Raw genomic sequence first — 26973 nt, forward strand, 5'->3', positions numbered from 1 at the left:
CCTTCTTGTTGAAAATAAGAGTTCTACTCCTGGTCATTCAGATGATTCACAAATTTATGGAAAATGCAAAGTTAGACAAACCCACTGGTTTCCATCATTGTCAAAGACATTGGGACCAATAATGCAGATACATGACAGAAATTCAAATCCAATGCCAATAAATAACTGTCTTCTCAATCCATATATAGTACTGAAGTATTGTAAGTTCCTTTAAAACATTTTGAATCCTTAACTAAATCAAATTTATGGGTCCTAATTTTCAGTCAGTCCCTCTAGTCATAGGAAATTTCTGCAATCAGAGGGATTGATTACAAAATATAAACGTGATCAGCAGTGAGCCTGATATTTGTTTCAGACACTTATACTGAATGATGAGCATGCTTTTTCTCAAGAATTAAACATACAGCTGTGTCCAAGATGCTTAAAATACCTATGGGGGAGGATATGGTCCCATTAGAAATTCTGGTTTGATCTATTATAAATTATGATCTTAATCTTATTGTTTTAAGTTAGGGTTTCACTGAAACTGGGTGAATAGTATAGCAAAGTATTGACTCACAGTAAATTCAACCAGATGAGGAAACAAAGCAAGGGAATCCAAATAAAGAGTGCAAAGAAAAATTAAGATGAGAAAAACAATAACATTGTAAAGAAAATATAAAGATTATCAAATAAAGCTGGATCTGATTTTAAGGCCATCTGTAAGCATTACTGACTCTCAGTAATGCAAAATATACATCTATCCCTAAAAATGACCTTTTCTATTTTTAAGTAATCTTTGATACTTATTGAATCATCTGTTGCCCTCTTTCTATTAGAAATCTCCCAGTAAAGGTTTTGAAGAAACTTTGCATCCACATAATTTATTTTTGGTTGTCTTCCACTTTTGGCTTTTGAATAAAGATGTAATTTCACCTTAGTAGACCTTTACTTCAGACCTTTCAGTCAGTGGCACTTTGTACCAGAAAGCGAAAGCCAGTGCAACACTATCCCCTTAGTGTAAAGCGATTCTTTTTCACCCACTTCTGTTTTTGTAAACAGAACTACTTTAGAACAAATATTAAACGTTACATAAAGGTAACTGATTGTTAGCCAGCATTCGGTCAACTTAAGGTAATCTCTTATTAAGTTGCCATAAAAGTGCAAATAGGCATATCTACATGTAAAGAAAATTAAAAAACTGTACCTTCAACTGCAGAATACGGAATTTATGTGTAAATACATTTCAATAACACAAAACATTATAATTAATTATCCCATCTGATAAAGTAAGATTGAGGTAAAAAAATAAATAAATAAATAAAATAAATTTTCTATTTATTTTCTCTGTGATGACCATACAGTCATAGGAGGTCACAAGATAAGAGAGAGAGAGAATACAAGAATATACAGTCACGTGTTAAAAGTGCCTGCATTTACGCACATTGCACCTGACCACTTGACTACAGCAACCTTCAAAAAAAAAATGTAATCCTCGCCCGAGACTGACTAACTCGGCCATGTTCTGAAAAAAACTTTTAAAAATTCCTTCATCATTGATGGGATTTGAACCCGTGCCTTTTTCCAGCCAGTTGGGAAGAATGGTTATAACCATTGTGCTATCTGCAAGAGCAAAAAAATAAATTTTCTATTTATATTCCAGGGTGACCACATATGGTCAGAGGAGTTCACAAAGTAGAAATAATAAAAGAACATTTCCATATTTAGTAGTTATGGCAGCTTGAACCATGGTCACTTAGTGCACCTATATTTCTGTACCTTTGGACTTGACTATTTGACTACAGCAATCTTTATTGGTATGGTATCTGATTTATCTTTGTTATTTTAGACACTGAAAAATTATTATAATAGAAACCAGCGGTTATCATTCCTGATCATGCACAGAAATTTCTTTTGTGTTTTATTTATTTTTATTTTGTTATTATTCACAATGTTATTGTATTGTATAATAATTTTTTATTTATACAAGTCGTGGCAATAAAGTTCCCAGACTGGTGCTGTTATGGTCATGTTTGATGAGTTTGAAAATAAACAGAAGTGTTATGTTGTAGTTCAAACTTCCTCCAACAGATGGTGGTACAGAGATTGTCAATAGGCTGACAGTTTGCAAGTAATAACCAATTTTGTTTCTAGCATTAATGTTCTGTGTCATGATTTTGCAATGGAATAACAAACAAATAATAAATTTTTCTTTAAACTGGGAAAATCTGCAAAAGAAATGTATGAAATGTTAAAAGCTGTTTATGGTGATGAACTATTAAGTCGTACCAGTGTGTTTGAATGGTATAAGTGGTTCAGTGCATCCTAGATACAAAGTGTCAGGGCGTGCAATGGACTTAAATCATCACCAAGGCTCAAAATATTTTGTTTACAGAAGTTCAGGATCCAGACAATGCTGATCATGTTTTTCAACAAGCAGCTTATAATTCACAAGGAATTTGTACCTGAAGGGGAGAGAATTTATGGTATATACTACAATACCCATGGTGAATATTTTGCCAAAATTGTTTCTGAGAAGTAAAGATTAATATCAAAGTAACCTCACCCTTTGCTGCTAGCTAAGGTGTCAGTGGAACAGACTTGGGTAATAAAATGGTTAAAAATGAGTCTGATAATATTTTACATGTATAGCTGTATCATCCTTTAAAAAAATTACAATCATTGCAAAAAAAAATCTATATATATATATAACGCTTAGGTATGCTGCCCAAATTTTCCAAATACTAATTGTTGCCAGCAGCAGTTTGTGCAGTTCACCTTGCATGGCTACCATATTGGGGATTCTTTATTAATTTTTGTACTAACGTTTTTCCAACTGCCAATTGTTGCCAGCACCTGTTCACGCACCTCGCATGACCGCCATACTGGACATTCTTTATTCATTTTTGTACTAATGTTTTTCGGCTGAAAAAGGCAATCTATGCTTGAAAGCTGTCGATGTATGTTTATTTTATCTCTCTTCAATTTTAATAAACCGTTCTAAGTGTTAAGAAGTGTAAAAATGGCTGAACAATGTATAAGAACTTGAGAAAATGTAGAAGAAATGCGAATGAAACATTAGAGGAGAGATCTAAGAGAAGAAAGAGAAACAGGATTGGAAATGAGAAGACTGGCGAAACGCCGTAGGACTAATCAAATAGAAGTACCAGATGCAAATAATCAACAAGCTGTAATTAATGTGGAAGAGCATGACATAGGAAATATTTGTTACAACTGTGAGTTGTAACACATCAATAACACATCAAGATATTGGGGACATGAGTTAAACACATCAAATAAATACACTAAATGCTGTCATGATGGAAAGGTTTCACTTGACCCGCTGTCTGAGACACCTACTCTATTACGAGAGCTGCTTACAGGGTATACACGTGAAGCAAATAACTATGGAGAACATATACGAGAGTACAACTCAGCAGTAGCATTCACATCAATGGGCTCAGAGATTAAATCACCACCTGGAAATGGTCCATACTATTTTAGAATACACGGCCAGATTTACCATTTGGTCTCACTGTTATATCCAAATGAGTCAAATAAGACAGGATATGGACAACTTTATATTTTCAATTCTGCTGAAGCAACAACAAAACAGCTTGAAAAACAATCAAATCAAGGGTATATGGTCGAAATAATGCAACAATTGGATGAGATGGTTAAGAGACGATATAATGCATCTACATCCAAAACAGAGGTTTCTGCAATATTTGTTGGAGAAAATGGGGAACTACCTGCAAATAGAGACATATATCCCACAGGTAACTGCTGTAAAATTATATCACCGCTAAACAATAATGGTGAAGACTGAAGGATTTAGATTAAACCGTAGCCTTAGATTAAACCTTAGATTAAACCAAGGCTGCCGTAGTCTAGTGGTCAGGCGTGCGGGTGCATAAGTACACGTACCTTGAGTGACCGGGGTTCAAGCCCGTGACTGCTGAATACGGTGTTGTTTCTTGTATTCTGTCTATCTTGTTAACTCCTCTGACTGTTTGGTCGTCCCGGAGTATAAACAGAAAATTTATTATTTGTTTATTTTAAACTGTTTACACCATAATCAGAAAAATGGTGTATGTTACGCTGGGTACATCTAGTTATCAGGACCTGGAAACTGCTACGTAAAGTCAATGAGCAAAAACTCCAACTTCGTTGAGTCTGACCCTGAGAAGCTAAGAAATTGACTGACTTCTCTTCAAAGTAAATGGCAAGTTATATATATAATGTTCAGAACTTATATTAATTTCAACAAAATATATTGCTGACCAGGCTAGCCAGGTGGGTAAAGTGCCTGCCTGGCAACCCAAAGGTCGCGGGTTCGAATCCCGCCTCGGGCTTGGATCAAAGTACTTCAAAAACCTTGGGAGGTGCATTATGACCACAGAAGCCGATGTGCCAACAACTACCAAAAATATATATATATTTTTTTTTTAATTATGAGCTATAATATTGTATCTTGAATAAGAAATTATGAGCTATAATATTGTATCTTGAATAAGAAATTATGAGCTATAATATTGTATCTTGAATAAGAAATTATGAGCTATAATATTGTATCTTGAATAAGAAATTATGAGTTCAAATTTTATGAATAAATCTCTGTTATTTTGCTGAAATTAATATAAGTTCTGAATATGTATACCATAAAGATTTGGATATAAAAATTATCTATTTATCTCAGATTTCGTTAACTGAAATGAATTTTTTTCCTTTATATAAAAAAAAAAAATATATATATATATATATATTGCTTCATGCATTAGCATTTCATTTTCTTTAGCAGATCTGGAAAAGAGTTTTCCAAATTTGGAAAAGAGCACATACTATTGCCACCATCTTGATTTTGTGCCACGACCTGTATTCTAATAAGCTATGGCCTATACCACCTGAATATTGCACTGTTTGGATGGTAGAGGCATTTTAATACATTGACCTGAAAGTTTGATGGATAAGCTCTCATTTCCTTGCCACTTTTTCCCAGTTTTTCAAAATTTCAATCACAAATCTTTGCTGTAAAGCCTACAAAATATCATTTATATCCACCATTATAAATGAATTTTACTTTCTGTGCAATCTAATTCAAACAACTAGGTTTAATGGTGACTGCTGCACGATATGCTTATCCCTGTACTGCAGTCTCTTATAAGGCCAAAGTGTGGTCATTTCTCAAAACTTTTAAAGTACCTCCTCATATAATTAATTTCTTGGTTGTGATATTTATTTCATCATCAGTGTGTAAAATTTGTTGATAAATTTTATTTTTAAATTTCCTTTTACTATTATTTCAAATATTCTATAATCATTTTATTCATAAAATATTGTTATGGAAAATATAACTACTTGGAAAGTAAAGCCAATATTTAATTTGTGCTTTTTATTTTATAGTTCAGTTTGTACTCTAGCCAAAAAACTTCAGCATTCCCTTTTTTATCTCTACTTGGATGGCGAACAGTTAACCGATGACAGTTTTATGAGTTTAGTTACATATAACCAGATGAGGTCACTTTCTGTGTCATTCGGAGAATTAATAACTGATTGCAGCCTTAAATACATCAAGGTAAAAAATTTACTTTTCACTGAAATTATAAAATTGTTTTCCTTTGTTTGATTAAGTTGATAATATCAAAATTGGACAGAAAAGTAAAGCCAAGCCAGAATTTGCTTTCGTTGGCTGTTCTAGCGATGACCCAAAACACAAAAGATATTTTTAAGTTTTTTTTTTAATACAAAATTTAGGCTTATATTTCTGTACACATAATTTTATAAAATTTCAGTGGAATCTATAAATTATGTGTACCTTCACAGTTCTTGCTAGTCAGGTCATGTTTTCATTTACAAGGGTCATATGCTAAAATATTTAGTATATATTTCATACAGTTAATGTACATTGGTGTACTATGTGTGTATTTTAATTTTTAAAATTGTTACTTTATCTTTTTATTAAAAAAATTTAATGAAGTTATGATGCCAAAAAAAGTTATACAAGCAGGTGTATAGTACACCAAACAGTGAGGGATCTGATTTTTTTTATGGTTATGCTTATTGAATTTAAATGCCTTCAAATTTTAATGCCTTAAAATATAATACACAGTAGGGTTTGAATTAACCTCAACCCACCTTTGGCCTGTATGACAGTCTCAATCCTCCTGTGTATACTTTGTACCATCTTCTGTTAGTGTTGATCAGAATTCATGTCCTTTCCTCTTGTAGAGCAGCTGCCAGAGCTGGTTTGGATGAAGGCAGTTTTTGCTGCAGTCTATTCCAGCACTCCAGTTTGTGTCAAAGGCGTTCAGTGGGATTTTAAAGACTAGACTAACTTTTCGTCATCATCACTGTCCACAGACCAATCCTATAAGATACAATGCACTGCTATGATGATACTGACAGGGCCTGTTTACACAGTACTGCAACAGTGTAGATGATACATAATTCCAAAATGCTTGAGCAGGTCACGGCACCACCATCAACAGACCAAGTCCAAACCAGCAACACATCAGGCTGCTTGCACAAAACTGTGGTTGAGATGATACACTCTGATAGGAAGCTCTATCTAAGCAATCTCCACACCCAACAGAATGAAACAGTGTGCAGCATGATTCATCAGTCTATAACACCTCCTTCCACTGTTTTAGTTGTGTTGTTCCCATTAGATGCTAGTCTGATGGGCACAACAACACTCCAAATGTCAGTTCACATTGGTGACTATGATATTAAGGTTATGTGTAGTTTCCTGTGGATGGGTGGTGTACTAATAGATGCCTTATGGATCTCTAAAGTTTTCCACAGATGATATGCATGAGGCAAAAATGAACCATCTTTATGATTCAATGAACATATTCTGTGAGTTTGTAAAAGCTATCTAGATCCTGTAGCTACTGCGGGAGTGCAGTAGCACACGCTCTTTGAGTAGACCGGGGTTCAAGCCCCTGACTGCTGAATACGGTTGATCTGCCAACCCGCACTGGACCAGTGTGCCAGATTATGGTCCATTTCCCTCAGCATGAATTGTTGAGGAGGCTTCCATCCTGCAGTGGATTGATAATGGCTGCACTTTACTTTTTTTTTTTTTTTTTTTATCTAGATCCCTCCTTTTTCTTGTGGTATTATCACCTATCATTTTTCATCTTTGAATGATCAGACAGGTTGCAGTTGTACACAGAAAGGTTACTGATCTGCCATCCAGCCACCATCCCATGTGGTGCCTCCGTAGCCAGGTGGGCAGGAGCAGCAGTGCGTAGCACATGCTTCGATTAGACCGGGGTTCGAGCCCTTGACCACCAAATATGGAGAATGTGGAAAGGTCAGGGAATGACCACCGCATATCCCCGGAGCAAAATGGCCTTAGTAGTTAATGCTCCTAAAAACCAAATAACAACAACAACCATCCCATGTTGAAGGCCTGTATATTCCAATCCGCAACCCATACTAGCTTCTAGTTCCCCATGTTACCGTTGTAAAGGCAGACCCGTGAAAATTACACCCTTTGTCTAAGCCAATATGCATGTATGGGAGACTTCTAGCTAGTCCACAATGTTTATAGAGGGATGTCCAAATACTTTCAGTCATATAGTGTAACTGTTTATGGCTTAATGCAACCTGTGAACTACTTTTACTACTTGCAAGCCCTCCCCTCTTGTAGCACTTCTGAATTTTACACCCTTGATAATAATCTCTTTACACTTGTCCCCTTTTTGTAAAGGGCTGAGATCTCTTGCACTAAGGTGTAATTGGTCAATTTCAAATGTAGGTTTTCCTCCCACATATATGCAGACTGATACGTTGTGGCTTTAGTTGTTCATTAAAGTAACTCAACCTGCAAAGTTTCATTGTAGACCAACATACATAAATTATGAAACTGTGAAATTGTATCTTATATGCACAGACAGTGGTATATGATACTTGAGGATAAATCTTCTAGGATAACTCTTCTAGGAAAATTATAGCATGAATCTGGTTTAAATTTAAGAGAGAAAAGTAGTACTAAATTAGCATAATAAGAAGGAATTTGAGAAACCTAAACTGCTGCTACAAATAATAAAAATATAATTCCTATAATTATATTTTTTTCAGCATAATTATATTTTTATTACCATAATCAGCAACCTCTAATGAAATCAGTTAAAAGAGTATAATATCACTTTAGAGCAGCGGTGTCCAACCTTTTCCCATACGGGGGCCATATTCAAAATTAGATTTGTTTCGCGGGCCACACAGAGTGATTCGAGAAAAAAGTGTGTCACATTTTTTATATCTTGTTACTCGTAAAAGGAAGTTTCTATTTTCATGTTACTGTTTTTTCTTTTCAAGCTATATATAAAAAAATGCAAATTCCCAGCACTTTTGTGTACAACAAATCTTTGTCAATTATTTATTTTTTAGATTTTTTTAAAATTATAAAAATATGACTTACTTTTGTATGTTTTTTTTTTTTAAATACTTTACTTTTGTTTCTGTTTGAAATACTTTACTTTTGTTTCTGTTTGAAATACTTCACTTTTGTTTTAAAAAAATACTTTACTTTTGTTTCTGTTTGAAATACTTCATTTTTGTTTTAAAAAAATACTTTACTTTTGCTTTTAAATGCTCATTTTAGAAAATTTACAACCTGAAAAGGATCACTGCTTTTCAGTATTAAGATGAATAAATAAATATAATGATAAACCTAAAATTGAAATATTCGAAAATTTCATTAAGTACAATACACAGTAACATTTACTGGACAAACTTAACATTTAATGAGATGATTGAGGCTGGATATTTTAAAATAATTGTTCAAAATTTGTGACGCCAATCTCAATACAAAATGAAGATTATGTCCTGGTGGTATTTTTCGATGGAGCTTCAGTCCTGATGGTATTTCTACACTTGTTCTCAAAACCTGCGCTCCTGAACTTACTCGTGTAGTCACCACCAAATACGGAGCATGCGGAAAGGTCAGGGAATGACCACCGCACCGGAGCAATATGGCCTTAGTTGCTAATGCTCCTAAAAACCAAATAACAACAACAACATAACTTACTCGTGTTCTATACCACCTTTATTCACTTTCTTATTCCAAAGGTGTTTTTCCTTCTGCTTGGAAATTTGCTTACATCCAGCCAGTTCCTAAAAAGGGTGACAAATCCCTCCCATCTAATTACTTCTACTCTTTCTAAAGTAATGGAGAAATCAATTAACCATCAACTCTTAAACTATCTAGAAACCTTCTGTCTGATAAACGATCACCAGTATTGATTCCGTCAGTGTCGACCCACCGGTGATATTCTGGCCTATGTTATCAAACACAAGCAGTTGCTCTTGACATCTCAAAGGCTTTCGATCGTGTTTGGCATAAAGATCTTCTAAACAAGCTTCCATCTTATGGTTTGGGAAAACCCACTTACCACCAGTGAGGTGTTGAACGACCACGGCTCATCAATGCTCAAGGTGAGCGAAGGCTCTCCCGGATGGTACATGGCAACAGAAGGGCAACTGTGGTGCAACTCACCAGTAATTGGAATGCTGGTGATGGGAGTAATGTGTCACAACACACAGTACATCGAACCCTGCTGAAAACGGGGCTGCGTAGCCTCATTTTCTAAAATGAGTCTAAAATGGCAATATTCTTAAAGAAATCTTGTTATGGACATTTGTTTCATCTCTTTCTAGTGCCTTGCAAGTCTTCCTGTAAAGGATTGTATGAGCTTCTGATCCTCTTTAATTTTTAGATTATGCTCCATCAAAGGAGATATATTAAACACCTTGTCATATTAACCTTAGACATATCCAAAATCTTTGCCAGTGCCTTAAGTGAAGTGACAGGCTGAGGCTTTTTAATAATACAGTACTCTCTCGATTTTCCAGGATAGATGGTTAAAAAAAATTCCTGGATAATCGATTTCCCAGTTAATCCAAAAATACAGTAAGTCCCTGACATACGTAAGTAATACGTTCCAGGACTTCTTACGTAAGTCTAGTTTTACGTGGAAAATGTGTGAAATGTAACTCAGGAATGACTAATAAAATATTGCTACTATATCTCTGATATTCCAAAATTACAAAAACCACATAATATCCTCAAAAGAATGAAGAAAAATAGTTAAATATTTTTAATTAGTTCAATTAAAAACTTTATCTGGGGACAGCGGTGAAGTAGCCGGAGTGGCACATAAGAAAAGAAAACATAAAAAGAAAAAAAAATGCCATGTTATTGTACTGTAAAAACTGATACGTATTTCATACCCTTGGTTATTATAGTTGACTTCACTGGTGCCGACTGCTTCTTCTCATATTCTGTCTTTCTCCTTTATTGTGTTCACCGTTGCCACTGACAAATCTGAATTCCGCGCAATACTTGTTAATGTTTGGCCATTTCATACATTCTTATTATTTTAATTTTCTGATCCAAGTCAATCGCTTTCCCTTTCTTGATAGATTTACTAGTACCGCTGTCACTTATTCTCTTAGTTGGCACCATGATAACGATCAAAATAAATTTTCTGAAAATAACTTCACAGGATTAAGGCGAAAACTCTGATATCCCAAATATCAGATATCACTCCATGCAAGCTCACATTTTACTAAAGCACATTTCTGAGGTCTCTACCATAAAGCAATAAAAACAATTTGCACTTTCCGAGTTATTGGGCTTTTCTGTTAGTGCAATTCATTATAAACGGGTAGTAAACTTTATCTTATTGCATTTGTGATAATACTGATAGCTGAAATTCTGTGGGTTTTTATGTTATTATGGTGAAATGTGTGTCCCCTTCACTGAAATCTTCAGTCATATAAAAAAAATATATAAATAACATAACGTAAGTCTGAATCTACTTAAGTTGGGAACTTACTATGTCTACAAATGTTCAGCAACCTACGTAAAAAGTATGGTGATAGATAAAAAACGAAAAAACTTACCATGCACTACTCGTGTGTCCAATACGATGCTTCCCTTTATTTTTTGCGATGTCGATTTTAAATCCAATATCTTCCCTTTATTTTTTGCAATGTCGCATATGGTTTGGTCACCAACATTATAATATGGTTCATTAGAGATTTAACGGATGCACCATTTTCAAACTTTTGAATAATTTCAAGTTTTTGTTTAATTGAAAGCACAACTCTTGTGTTGCCCATCATTTTTGCGATTTATAAACAAAAAAAAATAGTTACTATAAAAAAAATTCTGATATCCCTGACATAAATAACAAATCAAAATTTGTCCTTTTGCGGTACGACAGAACGCAACAATTGACGCAACGCACTAAAACAAACTAAACATTTAGGCGGTTGTTTTTTTTTTTGTGAGCAGTGGGTGTGAAGACGGGGGTTTGCAAGATAATAGGCACACTAATCTCCCAATGACAACTTATAACACTGCTTCTTGTCACTTATTTACAACTTGCAAAACATCTGTTTATACCTATTCTAGTTATTACTTGAATTTTATGATTTCTGGTTGGGTTGTTTTTTTTTTTTGTTTTTTTTTTTTAATTTGGAATCTTGAAATGTCCTGTTAATCCTATCCCGGTAAATCGAGAGTCTGCTGTATCACTTTTTTGTTCCTCACTGCTTTTACCTTTCTTTCTTTGAAATCATTGAAACCCTTTCCTCCAAAGTCACAATCCTCTACAGAATCCACCAATGAGATGCCTTTTAGGTCTTTCACCACATCAGGCAGAAGCTTCCTCTAGTGCATATTCCAAATTGTTGATTTGATTTCATCTAGAGTTAACTTTACATTTGTTATACAATCAAAAATTTGTGGTTTTTCCAGCAATTGCTAACTGACATATAGGAATGCTCTCCAACTAGTGGCACCTCCGTAGCCAGGTGGGCAGGAGCAGCAGTGTGTAGCACATGCTTCTTTATTAGACCGGGGTTCGAGCCCTTGATCACCAAATATGGAGGATGCGGAAAGGTCAGGGAATGACCACCGCCATATCCCCGTAGCAATATGGCCTTAGTTGCTGATGCTCCTAAAAACCAAATAACATAACAAACTTCAACTAGTAAAAGTTCTTGCAAATATATTGCCATACAACTTAAATGTTGCTTGCTATGAGACTCTGATCCATTGAATGGATCAGGGTCTCAGCTATGCTTCTTCAGCATAATCATAGAGACAAGTGTGTATACTGTACATGCTAGATCTGTAATATAGGCTTGCAGAGAGAAACCATCTGTGAATAAAGAAAACGTTAAATGGGTATTGCATAAAGACAGCCTATGAATAATTAAACCCCCCCCCCACACACACACAAAGACAGCCTGTGAATAACCAAATAACTCCACTCACACAACATAACCTTTGAATAATCAGAACCATGAATATAGGTTTGCTCTATTTTTTTGGCATATCTTTACTAAATAATATTGTCTGATGCTTTTAGCCTCATATTACGATATAGTGATTTCTTTATTTTGTTTTTATTAAAATATATTTTATTTTAACTTTATTTTATAAAAATAAATAAATAACAGTAATCAAACACACTCAGTAAAATTGAAAACTCCATAGTTTTTTTAAAAATTCAAACAGGCATAGCTCCATAACTGTTCAGACTCAGATACATGTTTGCTACATACTAATTCTTTTTTCCCTGTTCTTATTTTGCACCTCCTTCTCCAAACCATGCCATGTGCACACACACACACACACGAGGTGCATTTGTGAGGGGGTGACAGGAAATACTGTGTAGTAGAAAGGTGCATTATACTAAAAAAAGAATGGCAATCACTGGTAATATCAACTGCTTGCAGTTCCCATTGGGGAGAAGATTGACAGTATTATTTAAGTATTTAGGATTATGTGATATTCTAACAGGAAATGAAGAATTTGTGTAAGGTCATTATAAATAGCAAAATTCTTTGTACCCCTGGCAGCTGGCTACATTTGATAAGTGGCAGCCACTCAAAGTTAATGAATGTTAGCTGCCAAAGAAACTGACTTCACATTTAAGGAAGTTAGTGTCAAAAGTTGAGATTCAAAGAAAAAGAAAATCAAAAAGTTCTAAGTAATTTATAAAGTTTAAAGAGCAACAGAGATGGCAGAAGGAGATACAGTATCAATTTTAAGCCAAAGAAGGTAGAGAAACTGGAATTCTAAATCAGGAATTCTCTAACAAGAAATAGCAGGGAAATGCTGTGCAGAGATACCACCTCTAAAATGATGGAGTCATAGAGTAAGTTAAGTGAGGTGAGTAGTGTTTGAAGAAAAACTGATATTTGAGATGCTGTTAGAAAAGTAAGAATTCATGATCGTTATAAATGTGATTTGGAATTCACTTTACATATATTTAGTAGTGTTAGATTTTTGAGAGCCTCCCCCCTTATAAACTTGTTTTTATAACAGACAAATTTGTCTGCTGTATTCAGAATTTCAAAAGTAGTATATGATGATAATTATTATGTTAATCACTATATACATTTGTTAGACATAAAGAATTGTATTTCTTTTTTTGCTTTCTTTTTTAATTTTAACTAATTTCTTTTGCTTTAGAGTTTAGAATCTTTGAAGTACTTGAAGTTGCGAAGAGCACCACAGCTCTCCACAGAAGCTTTAACAGAGTTTTTTTCAGGAAATGAAATGCAGAATTTAACACATCTTGAAATGGATAGTCTCCTTTTGGATGACAAAGGAATAGCAAATATGACTAAGTGGTAAGAGCAAATGAATTAGAATAAGTCAGTTTGTTTTGTTCAGTAATAATTTGCCATTTAATGTACTCTCCCTTTATGCAGTTTTCCTTTTTATTGCACATAGCTTTTCTATCAGAGATTTTTGTCAAACACAAATTGTACTGATTAGTATGTAGTGTTTGGTGGGTGTGGTCAACAGTGGACTAATTTCTTAAAGAACAGTTATGATCAGTTAATGTAGCACTTCAGAAATATATCTATTATATTTAGCAGGGAACTGCTCTGCAATTATTTCATTACAACTAGATTGATCCACCACCGAACAGAGCTTTAATAGCCATCATTAGTCTTGGAAATTCTTCAGTTAAGAAATTGGCTGTTTTAGAGAATTTATTTATTCTAATTATTTAGATTATAAATTAAATTCACTAAGTAAAAAAATGAGCGTACTAAAAGCAAATTTTTGTAATCATTTAAAATTGGTGGTAGTCAAATAAGTTGTTATTCTCCATTTTTAGCCTCATAAGTGTATTATTTGTAGTAAAAAGAAATACTTTCAGAATTATATTATTCTTTATGTAATATACTATTTGGCAACAAGACTAGATGAAAATATAATATAGCTAGTCCTCAGTATATGTTAGGGTTATTTACCAGAAAAGTGCAACTTATATTGCAACTGCACATTTAGAGAATTTTTTTTTGCATAGGAATAATGCAAACATGGCCAGGGGATAGGAATGTAAGAATGCTGACTTTGCTATACAAGTCAAAGCATGGAAATTTCTTCCATAAGAAAGAGTGGAATAAAGTAGGACAAGTTGTGTTTATATTCCAAGTATAAGAACACTTAAATATCACTTTTACCTACTGAACACTTAATGAAAATAATTTCTAAGCAAATTTTTATCATTAAAACATTTTTAACCCAAACTATCACTCGTTTTTATCAAACTTTTATTTTTACTTACTAATAATTTTAACAGAAACTAATTTTAGTATGCAGAAGCATTTTAAATGGCAGTTATAAAAAAAATTACCTTAACATAGTAATGGTGTTTATGTTCTTACCTTGACAGATTGATGAGTTGTGTTTGATTAGTGGTATTGGGAGAAGATTAGTTGGAAGTTGAAGGCAGAGATTCAGATAGAGATGTAGCATCAGTTATCATCTCCACATAACTTACATCAGTAGCATCCATGTCATTACTTCTATAGACATAGACTTAGTGATGGTTGTTGCAACAGTTCTTCACCTGAATACCAGAAGAGTCTGGTTGAGGCTCATTTGTGAGCCTCAACCAGATTTTGCATTCTTTTTTCAAAAGGTGGTCAGTGTTTTCTGCTTCCCTACTTGAATATCCTGAAAAAGTCATCAAATTTCCCCAGAGGATGCGGTTATCGTGGATCGAGCGCATGGGTTCTGGAACCATAAATGGCTCGAGAGCCTACGAATCTGTTCATCCGACCACAATATTATGAATAGGGACAGAGGTATGCATATGCATCCTCTGTTTGAAACTATCATCCTAAGTACGGATGAACGGTTCTGCTTAACACGTTCCCGAGCTATTTCCGCTTCCAGTTCAGACCATGCGCCGACTGCACCACGTGTATAGGTACCGTGAGCCTGTTATATATGGACGTGCTGCAGGAAGTTTTGTTACTGCTGAGGAAGGAAGCCGATGCTTCCGAAAGCTCCAGAGACTTTTATTGTTTTTATCGCTTTTAATCCGGTTTATTTTAGTGTATTTTATCTTAAGGATTTTATCACAGTTTTAATGTTTTTACATGTATATAATTTATATTTAATATAATAGCAGTTTTTGTAAATAGTTATTTTATTTTATTTTAATATGTAAATATTTTAGTTACAGTAAATACTTATTCTTATGGTTGGTGTGTGAGCTGATTTAATGCTAAAATATTCCCTACTTGAAGTTTTGCTTTTACACTTTTTCTGTAGCATATGAAAGCATCTGTTATAGTCACCTTTGAAGAATGGCCAAAGAAAGTGTCATGTCTGGATAAGATCAATTATGTTGACATACTGAGAATCTTCATATCACTGGAACTGTGAAGTCCTGTGGAAAGGTTAAAGGTCTTCACTGCATTCCAACAGCTCTTTCATATCATCTTTTTCTATTTAAAAACCAGCCTCCTTTGGTAGTTAGATTATTTTTGTCACATTTTCATGTCATCAAACCCTTCTAAGTGATGCAATGCATCAGAATATGTTTTTATCCAAATATTGTTCATGAAGCAATTAGAGACTTCTCAGGTTGTTGTTTGTTTGTTTGTTTGGTTTTTAGGAGCATTAGCAACTAAGGCCATATTGCTCCAGGAATATGCGGTGGTCATTCCTTGACCTTTCCGCATCCTCCGTATTTGGTGGTGACGGGCTCGAACCCCGGTCTAATCAAGAAGCGCGTGCTGCGCACTGCTGCTCCTTCCCACCTGGCTACGGAGGCGCCCCGACTTCTCAGGCAGAACCAATCATCAAAATACAATCTAAAATGTTTAATGATTTTCATAATATCTGTATTCTGAGTCTAACCTTACCAGCATTTCCACTGATAAGTTTTCAGAATGTTCTTCACAAATAATAGGCCTTCAGACTGGCAGTAACACCCTAGTCCATTGGATGAGAGTTCAATTTCAATTCAATTTCCTAGTTCAATTTCTACTGAGAACACTTTACATTGTTCTCAGTAGAAATTGAACTTTAATGTTTGGATACAACTGTTTGAAATACAGATTGTTGCAGGAACTAGTATTATATAAAAGGAGAAAAACCTTGAAAGTTTTCCGTCACTTTTTTATTTCAATCATAAAATAGTCAACTGACCACTCATGGAAAATATGCCACATTCCTGGAAGCTGAGATTTCAGTTCTTATGGATTTTCATTTTTGCAAATGAGCAGTGGCTTTAACTTCTTATCACCATTAGTATTACATACTACTAGGAGAGTTAGGACTTGAAGTCAGAAGCACTTTTCTTGTTAATGGATGATATCTGTTAGATGGCATATGCGTCTAATATAGCCCAGTTTCATTTGCAGTGAATGCTTTTCTGAGAAAGTCAGGCTGTTATGATTTTCTCCTGCATCTCTCCTCATTCACATTATTAAGCCCATATTTATATCTTGGAACCAGTGAAACCTTTTTATGAGCAACTTTTAAAGCTTTCTTTTTCACTGCATCAACCTATTCAGACTCTTTTAAATCTTGACATAAGTTGAGGGCTAAGCTGATTAGCATGTTTGTATTTATATCCTCTATCTGTGAAGGTAGTAGTTTTCTATTGTAGCACTTCTTTGCCATGTAATTTTCACCTTCTGAATACTTGAAAACATGTTTTGCTTAACCTTCAATGTCTTCGGTATTCTTAAGGCTTGTATATGTGCACTCATCAGAGGAAGTCTTAAATAGCATCCAATATCAGTAGTGCATTCACCTCTTTTACTACATTTTATCACTTCTGATGATATATCTTTTTTGAATAACACTATGCTTCCTGGTATATTCTTACATGTATTTGACCTTGTTATAGGGTTAGTTATTTTATGACAAAATCAATGCCACCTATATTGAGGACTACCTGCATACCACTTGAGATACAATAGACTAGGATGGAAAAGAATCAGAAAGGATGCTACAAAGAGATTCTGCAATAGCTTAAGTGTAAACTATGAATTTTTCCATTTTATACACGAAATTGATTTCTCAATAAGTTAATGTAAGTGCAAGGCAACGTATATAGGGGAGACTTATGTGCCCCCCTCCTACATCTAAAATTGGAGACTGAAATTTTAATAATTATATTTTCTGAGTAACTTTTTCACTTTGGTATAATGAAGCAGTAAAAATGCATATTGGTTGGGATATTGCCTGAGTCAATAAGGACCCTGCTGTGCTCATTAGGGAACCAGAAAACTAAGCACTAAATATGCTATTTAAAAAATATAAAGATAAGTAAATTTTTGAAGTTTCAAAGGAAAAGAAGTGGAATTAACAAAATTAGATCTGCATGCTGCCAGAATGGCAAGTATCGCAGAAGCCTGATATTCTAATCCTGAGGGATCTAACTTTTGGAAAAAAAATTTAATTTCCCAGGAGTCATTATCCAATAAAGGTATGTGAGTAAATTTAAAATATTCAGCCATTTGTTAAAATAATGACAATTGGCTGAAAATTTAAATAGCAGGACAGGAAATGAGAGTTACATCTACAGAGATATTTTAATAAAAATTTGGAGGTAGCTTAACCTAACAATAATGGTAAAAAAGTATTTTAATAGAATGTATTTTAATAGAATTTTGTGAGCAAACCATGCACTCCTAATTACAAACAGTATTTCAGTATGAAGGTAGCCACAAGTTTACAGTATAGAGGGAAAATAATAGAAAGAAGAAAAGCATAATTGATTGTATCATTATAGAAAAGAATTAAACAATTAGTTTAATATACAAGAGTATATAGAGAATTTTAGATTGTCAGCTACCATTTAATATAGAAACCCCATATTTATGATAAAATCAATGATGCTTATATTGAGCACTAGTTGTGCACCACATGAGATATCTATCAGATTAAGATGGACAAGATAATTCTGATTTTAAGAAAATCAGAATTATCATCTTTTTTTTATATGATTAAATTTTACTACATTTTTAATGTAGTTTAATTCAAAAATCAATTTCATAGGTTTTATTATTCATTCTTTAAATGCAATTTATCATCTTTTTAAATACTGGTAAGCATATAACAATGCATTTCTAAATTAAAATTCCACACATGTTTGCTAATGTTTCAAAAGGAAATGACATCAGTTTCCACATTTTTCAAATATTACTTATAAAATTTATTAAAGCCAGCAACAAGTGTAACACAAATAGAAATCTTAGGGTTATCTGATTGTGAAGTTTATGTCAATTGTAAATTGTAACAACAGAAGCAAATTTAAAACAAATTAACTTAAAGCACACCAAAACACCCTCGGCAATGAAAGTTAGACACTTCACTTGCTCAACAATAAAGAATAATACTGTTAGGTCAGACACCATGTTTTGACCAACAACTTTTTATTCTTATATGTAAGGTGATGCCTTAAATATAAGAATAAAAGATAAATACATAAAAAAATCTAAAAGCCTTTTGATCATATGTGCAGACTCAAAATTTTACCCTGGTTCATACTAATAGAAAATGCAAATTTAATTTGCAAGATGAAAAAAAATATTTTTTTTCTTGCAGATAGCATTTAGTGGTTGACTGACGGACACTTTCAGGGCAGTGAAAACACACACTATACCAAAGTTTCTCCTGGGCACATAACACAGCTGTTATTTGTTATTTGGTTTATAGGAGCATTAGCAACTAAGGCCATATTGCTCCGGGATATGCGGTGGTCATTCCCCGATCTTTCCGCATCCTCCGTATTTGGTGATGACGGGCTCGAACCCCGGTCTAATCTACGCACTGCTGCTCCTTCCCACCTGGCTATGGAGGCGCCGTATAACACAGCATGGTTAGATTCAGCGAATGAAGAATAACACTGGTCGGCATCAATTTCCTCTTTGAAATAATTTTGACAGATTCTCATAGGAAATATGTTCAAAAATCCAGATATGTGTTTAAAAAGTTCTCACCGCCCTCAGTTTTCACATATCGTAGGTTAATTGATCGAAAATCAAAACCTGTCGTTAAAGCTTCATTTCTTACATTGCCATTTAGAATTTTTTCCTGAAAACTTGGGATCAGTCTCCGATGAACATGGTGAAAGGTTTCATCAAGATATTTCTCAAATGGTAAAAAGATACCAGGGAAAATGGAGTCCAAATATTTTGCCATACTACTGTTGGAATCACGTACTGGAGACACGAATGGATGATTATAAAAGGCAAAAAATGACATAATAAGTGTGTTTTGTAATCAGTTAAACATTTTTGTAAATAGAATAAGATTAATAGACCCATTGTTCAATATTTAGTACTGTATGTAATAATTTAGTACTGTATACACAGCGAAAATAATTCTGAAGTTAATACCTGTTATTTCCTTGCTGACTTGATAGTGATGTGTTTTTATCACAATTTGTTGTTTGTTTGTTTTTTATTTATTGATTGTGATGTGACTTTGTTTTACTGTAATTACTAATTTTTTATTTATTGAATTGTGTGCTTATAGCTGTAAGCATCTAAAGCATCTAGCACTGCCATGGTGTTGGGAAATAACTGATATAGGATTGGAAGTTGTCATTCAGAATTGTAGGTAAGTTTTTCATGCAGAAAAGTTGAAAATTTTTCAATTGATTTTGAATGCACTCACATCTGGTTGATCCTGTTTACAACGTATGACTGCTCCTCTTCCAGTATAGTCTTTTTTTTTTTAATTGTTAATACAGAGTGATTCAAAAATATGTTTATATTTTGTGCCATGATGAATTTATTTTAAAATGTTACATTTTTAGCTGATGTGTTCTTAATAAGCAACATTCATTGAAGTATAGCATCAAAGCTTCACTCACTCACTCACTCACTCACTCACTCACTCTCTCTCTCTCTCTCTCTCTCTCTCTCTCTCTCTCTCTCTCTCTCTCTTTCTCTCTCTCTCTCTCTCTCTCTCTCTCCCTGTGTGTGTGTGTGTGTGTGTGTGTGTGTGTGTGTGTGTGTGTGTGTGTGTGTGTGTGTGTGTGTGTCCTTTCTGTAAATAAGAACATATATAATAAAAATAATCATCATAATAAACAGTCTTCTCTTTGGCTTGATCACAATCTATTACACAGCTTCTGAATCTTTTCCTTTCTCCTTAGGTTATGGACCTGATCTCTGGATCAGCTACAGTTCTGTATCTTGTTGCGTCTGTTGAAGTAATTTCTGTTTGACAGTTCTGGATTTCTTTTCCTTCATCTGAATTGAGAGAATTATGCTCTTGATCTATAAAGAGACTTGGGATACCTTATATTTACCTCTTACCTGCTTACACGAAAGTCATTCCCTCAAATTCTGCAATAGTTCTCAATATGCTGTTTTCTTCTTTCTAAATATTTTGTCTTGTGTTGATATTTGTTTATTCACATACTCATGGTTACCATTACAATTAGTCGCTACAGCTGGCTAGACGTGCATCAAACTGGCTAAATCTCCACAAACAGTTTGAGAAAATGTTAAGATTGGCTAGAATATATATATTCTCACTTTAAACATCACAACCAGAAGAATATATTCTAGTGAGAATATATTCTTCTGGTTGTGACGTTGAACTATCTTGTGCTGATATCTGTATTCACATACTTCTGATTACCATAGTAATCACTACACCTCTGTGCAACATCAAACTTTATCTCTGAAACTCGGAATTACTAGGTTTGATTGGTGTTTTGTTTAAAAAAATACTGAGATGGTCCATTTTCTTATTGCTTATAAATGAGAAACTAGTTATTTCATCTCAAATTTCACATAAAGTATTTTATTTATGATATGAAATAGATCCTTGGCCATGGGAGTAAATTTTTCTGTCAAATTCATTTTCTTGTGATTCCTCAACAAAAATAATTCTCATGTCCTCAGAAGCTTCACTTACTTCCTATTTATGAATGTCCTGCTCTTCTGGTCCACCTTTTCATTATCCTCTGTCTCAAAATAGCTCTAGCTTTATTAAAAGATATTAATCTTAGTACCCGGTGTTTGAACATGTTGGTAAAAGAGGATTATGACCATTAGGACAAGGAAACACTTTTCTTGGGTAGAAGAGTGAGCTACCAAATTAAATTTAATGGTTCACAGGTGAAGTTCCAGAAGAGTAGAGATATGCAAATATCTCTATTGTATATGAAAGAGGGGGGAGAACTAGGCAAATATATCTTATAAGTCAGACTTGTTGCAGCAAAAATTATGGAATCTGTGATTTATGGATGCACCACAGAGTCACCTTAATAGTAATGACATAAGAGAGTAAAAACATGGTTTTTTTTTTTTTTTTTTAAAGGAAGAGATTGTCTTACCAATCTGGTAAAAATATTATGCTAAGGAACTGAATGCAAGGGAGCAAAGGTTATCATCTAGCATCTGCTATAAAAAAAAAATAATAATAATAATAATATAAAATAAAGATGAGATAAAATAAATATTTCCAAAGTTTTATATTTGATTTTCCTCATCCAAACATTTATATAACATCTAATCCCTGTATAGATCTACATAAGCTCTCCCTCTACAAGACCTACGAGACTTGGTGGTAACTTGTTCCAATAATTGATTAATCTTCAATTTCTCCTTAACTTTAATATATTTCTCCTTGTTGTGTCACCCAAGAAAGAGAAATTATGCCTCTATCAGTAAGTTTGCTCTACCCTTTTATACCCTTGAATATCTGAATTAGCTCTCCATGTAGATACCTAGTTCCAAAATTTTCAACTTACATAACTGGAGTCTCTCCTTGTATAAATATATGGCGCCTCTGTAGCCAGGGGGCAGGAGCAGCAGTGCGTAGCACACGCTTCTTGATTAGACTGGGGTTCGAGCCTGTCACAACAAAATACGGAGGATGCGGAGAGGTCAGGGAATGACCGCCGCATATCCCCAGAGCAACATGGCCTTAGTTGCTGATGCTCCTAAAAACCAAATAACAACAAATAACCGTATAAATATCTTTTTGCCTACAATTAGTTTTGTTACTCTCCAATTCACTTTTTCAAGCAAGTTTATACCTTTCCTGAAATGAGTTCTTTGCACCTGTATATAGTGTTCATGATACAGTCTCCCTCTTGATTTGTACAGTGGAATAATTACCTCTTTATCTCTGCTGGTAAAATTCCTCTATATGATTGACTACCTCATGTGTTGAAGTCTCAGTCTTACTGTATTGTTGAAAGAACTTCATATTAGACTATTACAACCACAAGGTCCTTTTCCCTCTTCAGCAGTACTGAGCATACTACATCCCCTCCTTTGCAGTTGATAAATCAGATGCAGAATCTTTCATAATAGTATGTAAGCTTAACTTTTGCATTTTGACATGTTATCTAATTTACCCACCTCCTTGCATCAGCATTTTCTAGTTCACGTTGTTAACAATCCTGCCCAAATTAATATCATCAGTAAATTTTTGGCATGAAACTTGATACTATCATAAGTAGCATGAATGAATATTGGGGTCCCTTGAATGGACTAGTATTACAACTGTGATCTCTTGGAGTCCTGCAACACAGAACCCCCAAGGGACCCAAATTGTAAAACTGGTTCATTCAAAGCACTGCTTATTTTTAATAACTGTTTATCTTCTACTGGTTATCCATCCTTTTATTCATCATAACATCCTTAGCTGCCAATGGCACACTTTTCAACTTATGCACAAAGTGTTTGTGTAGATCAGCATTTCCCAAACTGGGATCCGTGAAATGTTCAGAAGGGGTGTCAAGTAATGTGTGTGTTTATATATATATATATATATATATACAAAGGGTACTAGGAACGTTTTGCAATATGACGCAACAATGAATCACAGGAAGCTGCTTGTTGCTGCATGTTGAGACATGTTCATACGTGCATAGTAGCCGCCGCACCAAGTCGATGGGCTCAGTTATTCATTAGTAGTGAGAGTTTAAAGTGCTTGCGATGGCATTGTGGTCACGAAATGAGATAAGGACAGTTTTGCGGTATAATTTCATGCGTGGTTTAACCATAGACCAGTGCTTAGAAGAAATGACTCTTGCACTAGATGATGATTGTCCACATCGTACGATATTCAGGTGGTATAGAGAATTCCAAAGGGGAAATTTCACTCTGGAGGATTCTGAGAGGCCGGGAAGGCCACGAACGTCAGTTACATAGGAAAACGTTACTGCTGTGAGGAAAATGCTTGACGAAAACAGGAGAGTGACCTACCAACAGATAGAGGATACTTTGGGCCTAAATGCACCAGCAATTCGTTCGATTCTGCAAGATCATTTGCACGTGAAGAAACTTTGTTCTCTCTGGGTGCCGCATCAACTGACTGAAGAGCAGATGACACGACGTGTGACTTGGCGCCGGGAGATGTTAAAAAAGTTTGATAAGGGACAATCTCGGTATGTGAACAACATCGTGACAGGTGACGAGACTTGGCTGTACTATTACGATCTGCCGACCAAGGCTCAAAACAAAGTTTGGGTCTTTGACGACGACGACACACCCGTAATTGTCAGAAAATCCCGATCTGTAAAGAAGAAAATGATAGCTGTATTTTTCAAATCGAGTGGAATTGTGGAACGTGTTGTTTTAGACACGCAGAAGACAGTCACAGCTAAGTGGTATACTGAACAATGCCTGCCTAAAGTCATTGGATCTATGAAGAACCTGCGGCCAAAGTCAAGAATGGACACCTGGTACCTCCATCACGATAATGCTGCAGCTCACCGCGCCAAAGCCTGCACCGAATATTTGACCACGACAGGACTGAAACTTCTCGAGCACCCTCCCTACAGTGCAGACCTTGCTCCCTGCGACTTTGCACTGTTCCCGCATGTGAAAATGAAGCTAAAAGGGAGGCGGTTTTCCAATGATGAGGACCTTCTACGGGCTTGGGACAACGAGTGTGCTTTACTCCCTAGTGAAACTTGGCAGAACTGGTTTAAAGATTGGTTTCGGAGGATGGAGAGGTGTATTGAATGTAGAGGAAATTACTTTGAAAAAATTAAATAAACAAAGCTGTATTGCAAAACTTTCCTAGTACCCTTTGTATATATGTAGGGGTCTACTTTTTTTTTTCTTTCTTTTTTTTAAAGGAGTCTGTAGATCTCAAAAACTGTTCTGAAATCTAAGTAATAATGACTGTATTCCTTATCACTAGAGAGTGGCAGCCACGACATGTTTTTTCGAGTTTAGGGTGTTTGTTACTTTTCATTCTGTATTCAGATCATGTGGTATATCAGTTAACATTTTACCAGATGGCATTCAACAACTGATATGATCCTTTTGGAAATCACAAGCACTGATGTTCCCTGAAGTAGTGTGCTTGGCAGGTTCCCCGCCTTTTAGTTCATTTATTGAGAAAGTGGCACTCTTTCCTTTGGTGGGTGTGAGAGTGCATCTCTTTAGGCAGGGACATATACATTTGTGCATTCGAACTGCTGAGAATGAGTGTCACCTTTATTTTTTATTTCATTAGGGTATCTATGAATTCAGGCAGTAAAATTGCATCTTGCTAAATATAACCCTAATTGTAGCATTAATTTATTGAATTTAGTTTCATTGTATAATTAGTGTTCTTATTTCTATTAATTAGAATATGATAAAGTTTACTTAGATTTTAGAAGTGCTTCTGAATAGCCTCACATCAACATGTGCATAAATTAGAGAAATATGGTATCGGGAATGAGTTGCAATTGTATGGCAGATGAAGAGATAGTTAACTGATAGAGCACGAAGAGTGGTTATAGATGATGCTTCAAATCAGCCAGTGTTGTTATGTGTGTGGATCTTTGGAATTCTGTGTTGAGGATATTGTAATCTTTGTTAGGTTTTCTTGATGTTTAACTTCAGACCAAAATTTTCATTTATTGCATTAACTCTATCCAGTATTAGAATTAGTAATGGCCACATGATGCAAGGAAGCCTAAGGCTTATGCTACACCAGCCAAAAAAAAAAAAAAAAAAAAAAAAAACAGTAAAAAAAACAATAATAATAAATAATTAATAAAAAATAAAAAGAAATAGAAAACCTATGTATTTCCCTCCTCCCGTAGGTAACTATCCAGCTGACCTTTGAATTTCTCAAAACTCTCTTCCACTACCACCCAAGTAGGTAGGTACAGTCGGTCCTCGTATAACACGTGTTTACATTACACGAATTCGATCATACACGATTTATAAATAGGGGAACGTTATCTTATATAACACGAACCGAATTCGCTTATGCACGATTCGCCTTTGTGTTTACAAGAAATGGCAGTCGAACGCAGAATCACCCCAACTGAACGCAACACGATAGGAATAAAGAAGATTCCGAAAATGTATTTTATGTTTTTTATATCAGTGAAGGGGGAACACATTTCACCATAATATCGTAAAAACCAACAAAATTCCAGCTATCGATATAATCGCAAATGCAATTAGATGGAGTTTACTACCACTTTATAACAGATTCCACTAGCAGAAACGCAACTGGAAATTGTTTTTATTGTTTTATGGGAATAACCCCCAGAAATGTGCTTTAGTAAAATGTGAGGTGTTAATAGTGTATCTCGGCCTTTACAGTGTTGTTTATTCAGTTGCTACACGCGCAGCTTTGTTTATGTGTATCAAGCGTGCCTCCTCGTTTTGTAATTGTTCTTTATTCCCTAAAAATTAGTAAAATACTTAAAAGGTGTGAAAAGGAAGCGTCCTGGCGAAGACACTGCAGATTCAGAGAGAGAAAAAAAAGAAGCAATATCGATAAACAGAGGCGGACTGGGTCAAAAATTCTTACCCGGGAAAATTTATAGTGGCCTCATACTACAGTTTATGGCCAAAATCACACCGGCCTCCGGCCCACCGTGGTTTCCCCGGTAAGGCTTATGGCCAGTCCACCTCTGTCGATAGAGAAAAAATATGAAATTGTGAAACGCTTTGAGCGAAATGAAAGACCGTGTGATATTGCACGTGCTACAGGCCTAAATGAGGCAACGCCGAGAATTACAAAGAATGCAGAGAAAATAAAAACAACTTTCGTAGCAGGTACAACTCAAAGTGTAATTAAAATCCATTAGATTAAGACACAAGAATTGGAAGAGTTGGAACGGCTGTCATCTGTTTGGATAGAAAATCAAACAAAAAACAAGTTTGCTTACGATAGAAACAAAAGCATTAGCAATATTTTATTACGTAATAGTCGTAATAAAATACGTAAATATTTTATTACGACTTACGTATTATAATTTATACTTAGTATTATAAAATACGTATTTTATTACGACTATTTTATTTAATATAATAATTTTTTTACGAATAAAATACGTATTTTATTCGTAAAAAATACTTTTTTAGTATTAAAAAATACTAAAAATACTTTATTAAAATATAATAAAAAATAAATTTTTATTATTATATTATAATAAAAAAAATATATTATAATATTATTTTTTATTACGTATTTTAATCGTTATAAAATACGCAAGTATTTTATAATGATTAAAATTACCCGATTATTTATTGTGTTTGGTAATGTTTTGGTTCCAAATGTGTGTTCAATCTTGGGTGGTCAGCACATAACCCTACTTTTCCTATAGGGCCTGTTGTTTATATTGCACGATTTTGCATTGCACGAGGGTTTCTAGGAACACAACTATCGTGCTATACGAGGACAGACTGTAACTTATTCCAGTAATTTATAACTCG

At 34.5% G+C, this 26973-nt stretch overlaps 1 protein-coding gene across 1 annotated transcript in view; it reads left to right on the forward strand.

The window, feature by feature from the left end:
- The window catches only part of LOC150090718 (S-phase kinase-associated protein 2-like), a 57712-nt gene that overhangs the window by 4899 nt on the left and 25840 nt on the right, over positions 1-26973 (forward strand). The window contains exons 2-4 of the mRNA XM_090379633.1: positions 5383-5554; positions 13478-13638; positions 19808-19891. Coding sequence (XP_090235759.1) covers positions 5383-5554; positions 13478-13638; positions 19808-19891 — 417 coding nt within the window. The remainder of the gene's footprint in view (positions 1-5382; positions 5555-13477; positions 13639-19807; positions 19892-26973) is intronic.

Source organism: Mastigoproctus giganteus, chromosome 1 (assembly GCF_048544385.1).
Source record: "Mastigoproctus giganteus isolate SK-2022 chromosome 1, ASM4854438v1, whole genome shotgun sequence".
NCBI classification, from domain to species: Eukaryota; Metazoa; Arthropoda; class Arachnida; order Uropygi; family Thelyphonidae; genus Mastigoproctus; species Mastigoproctus giganteus.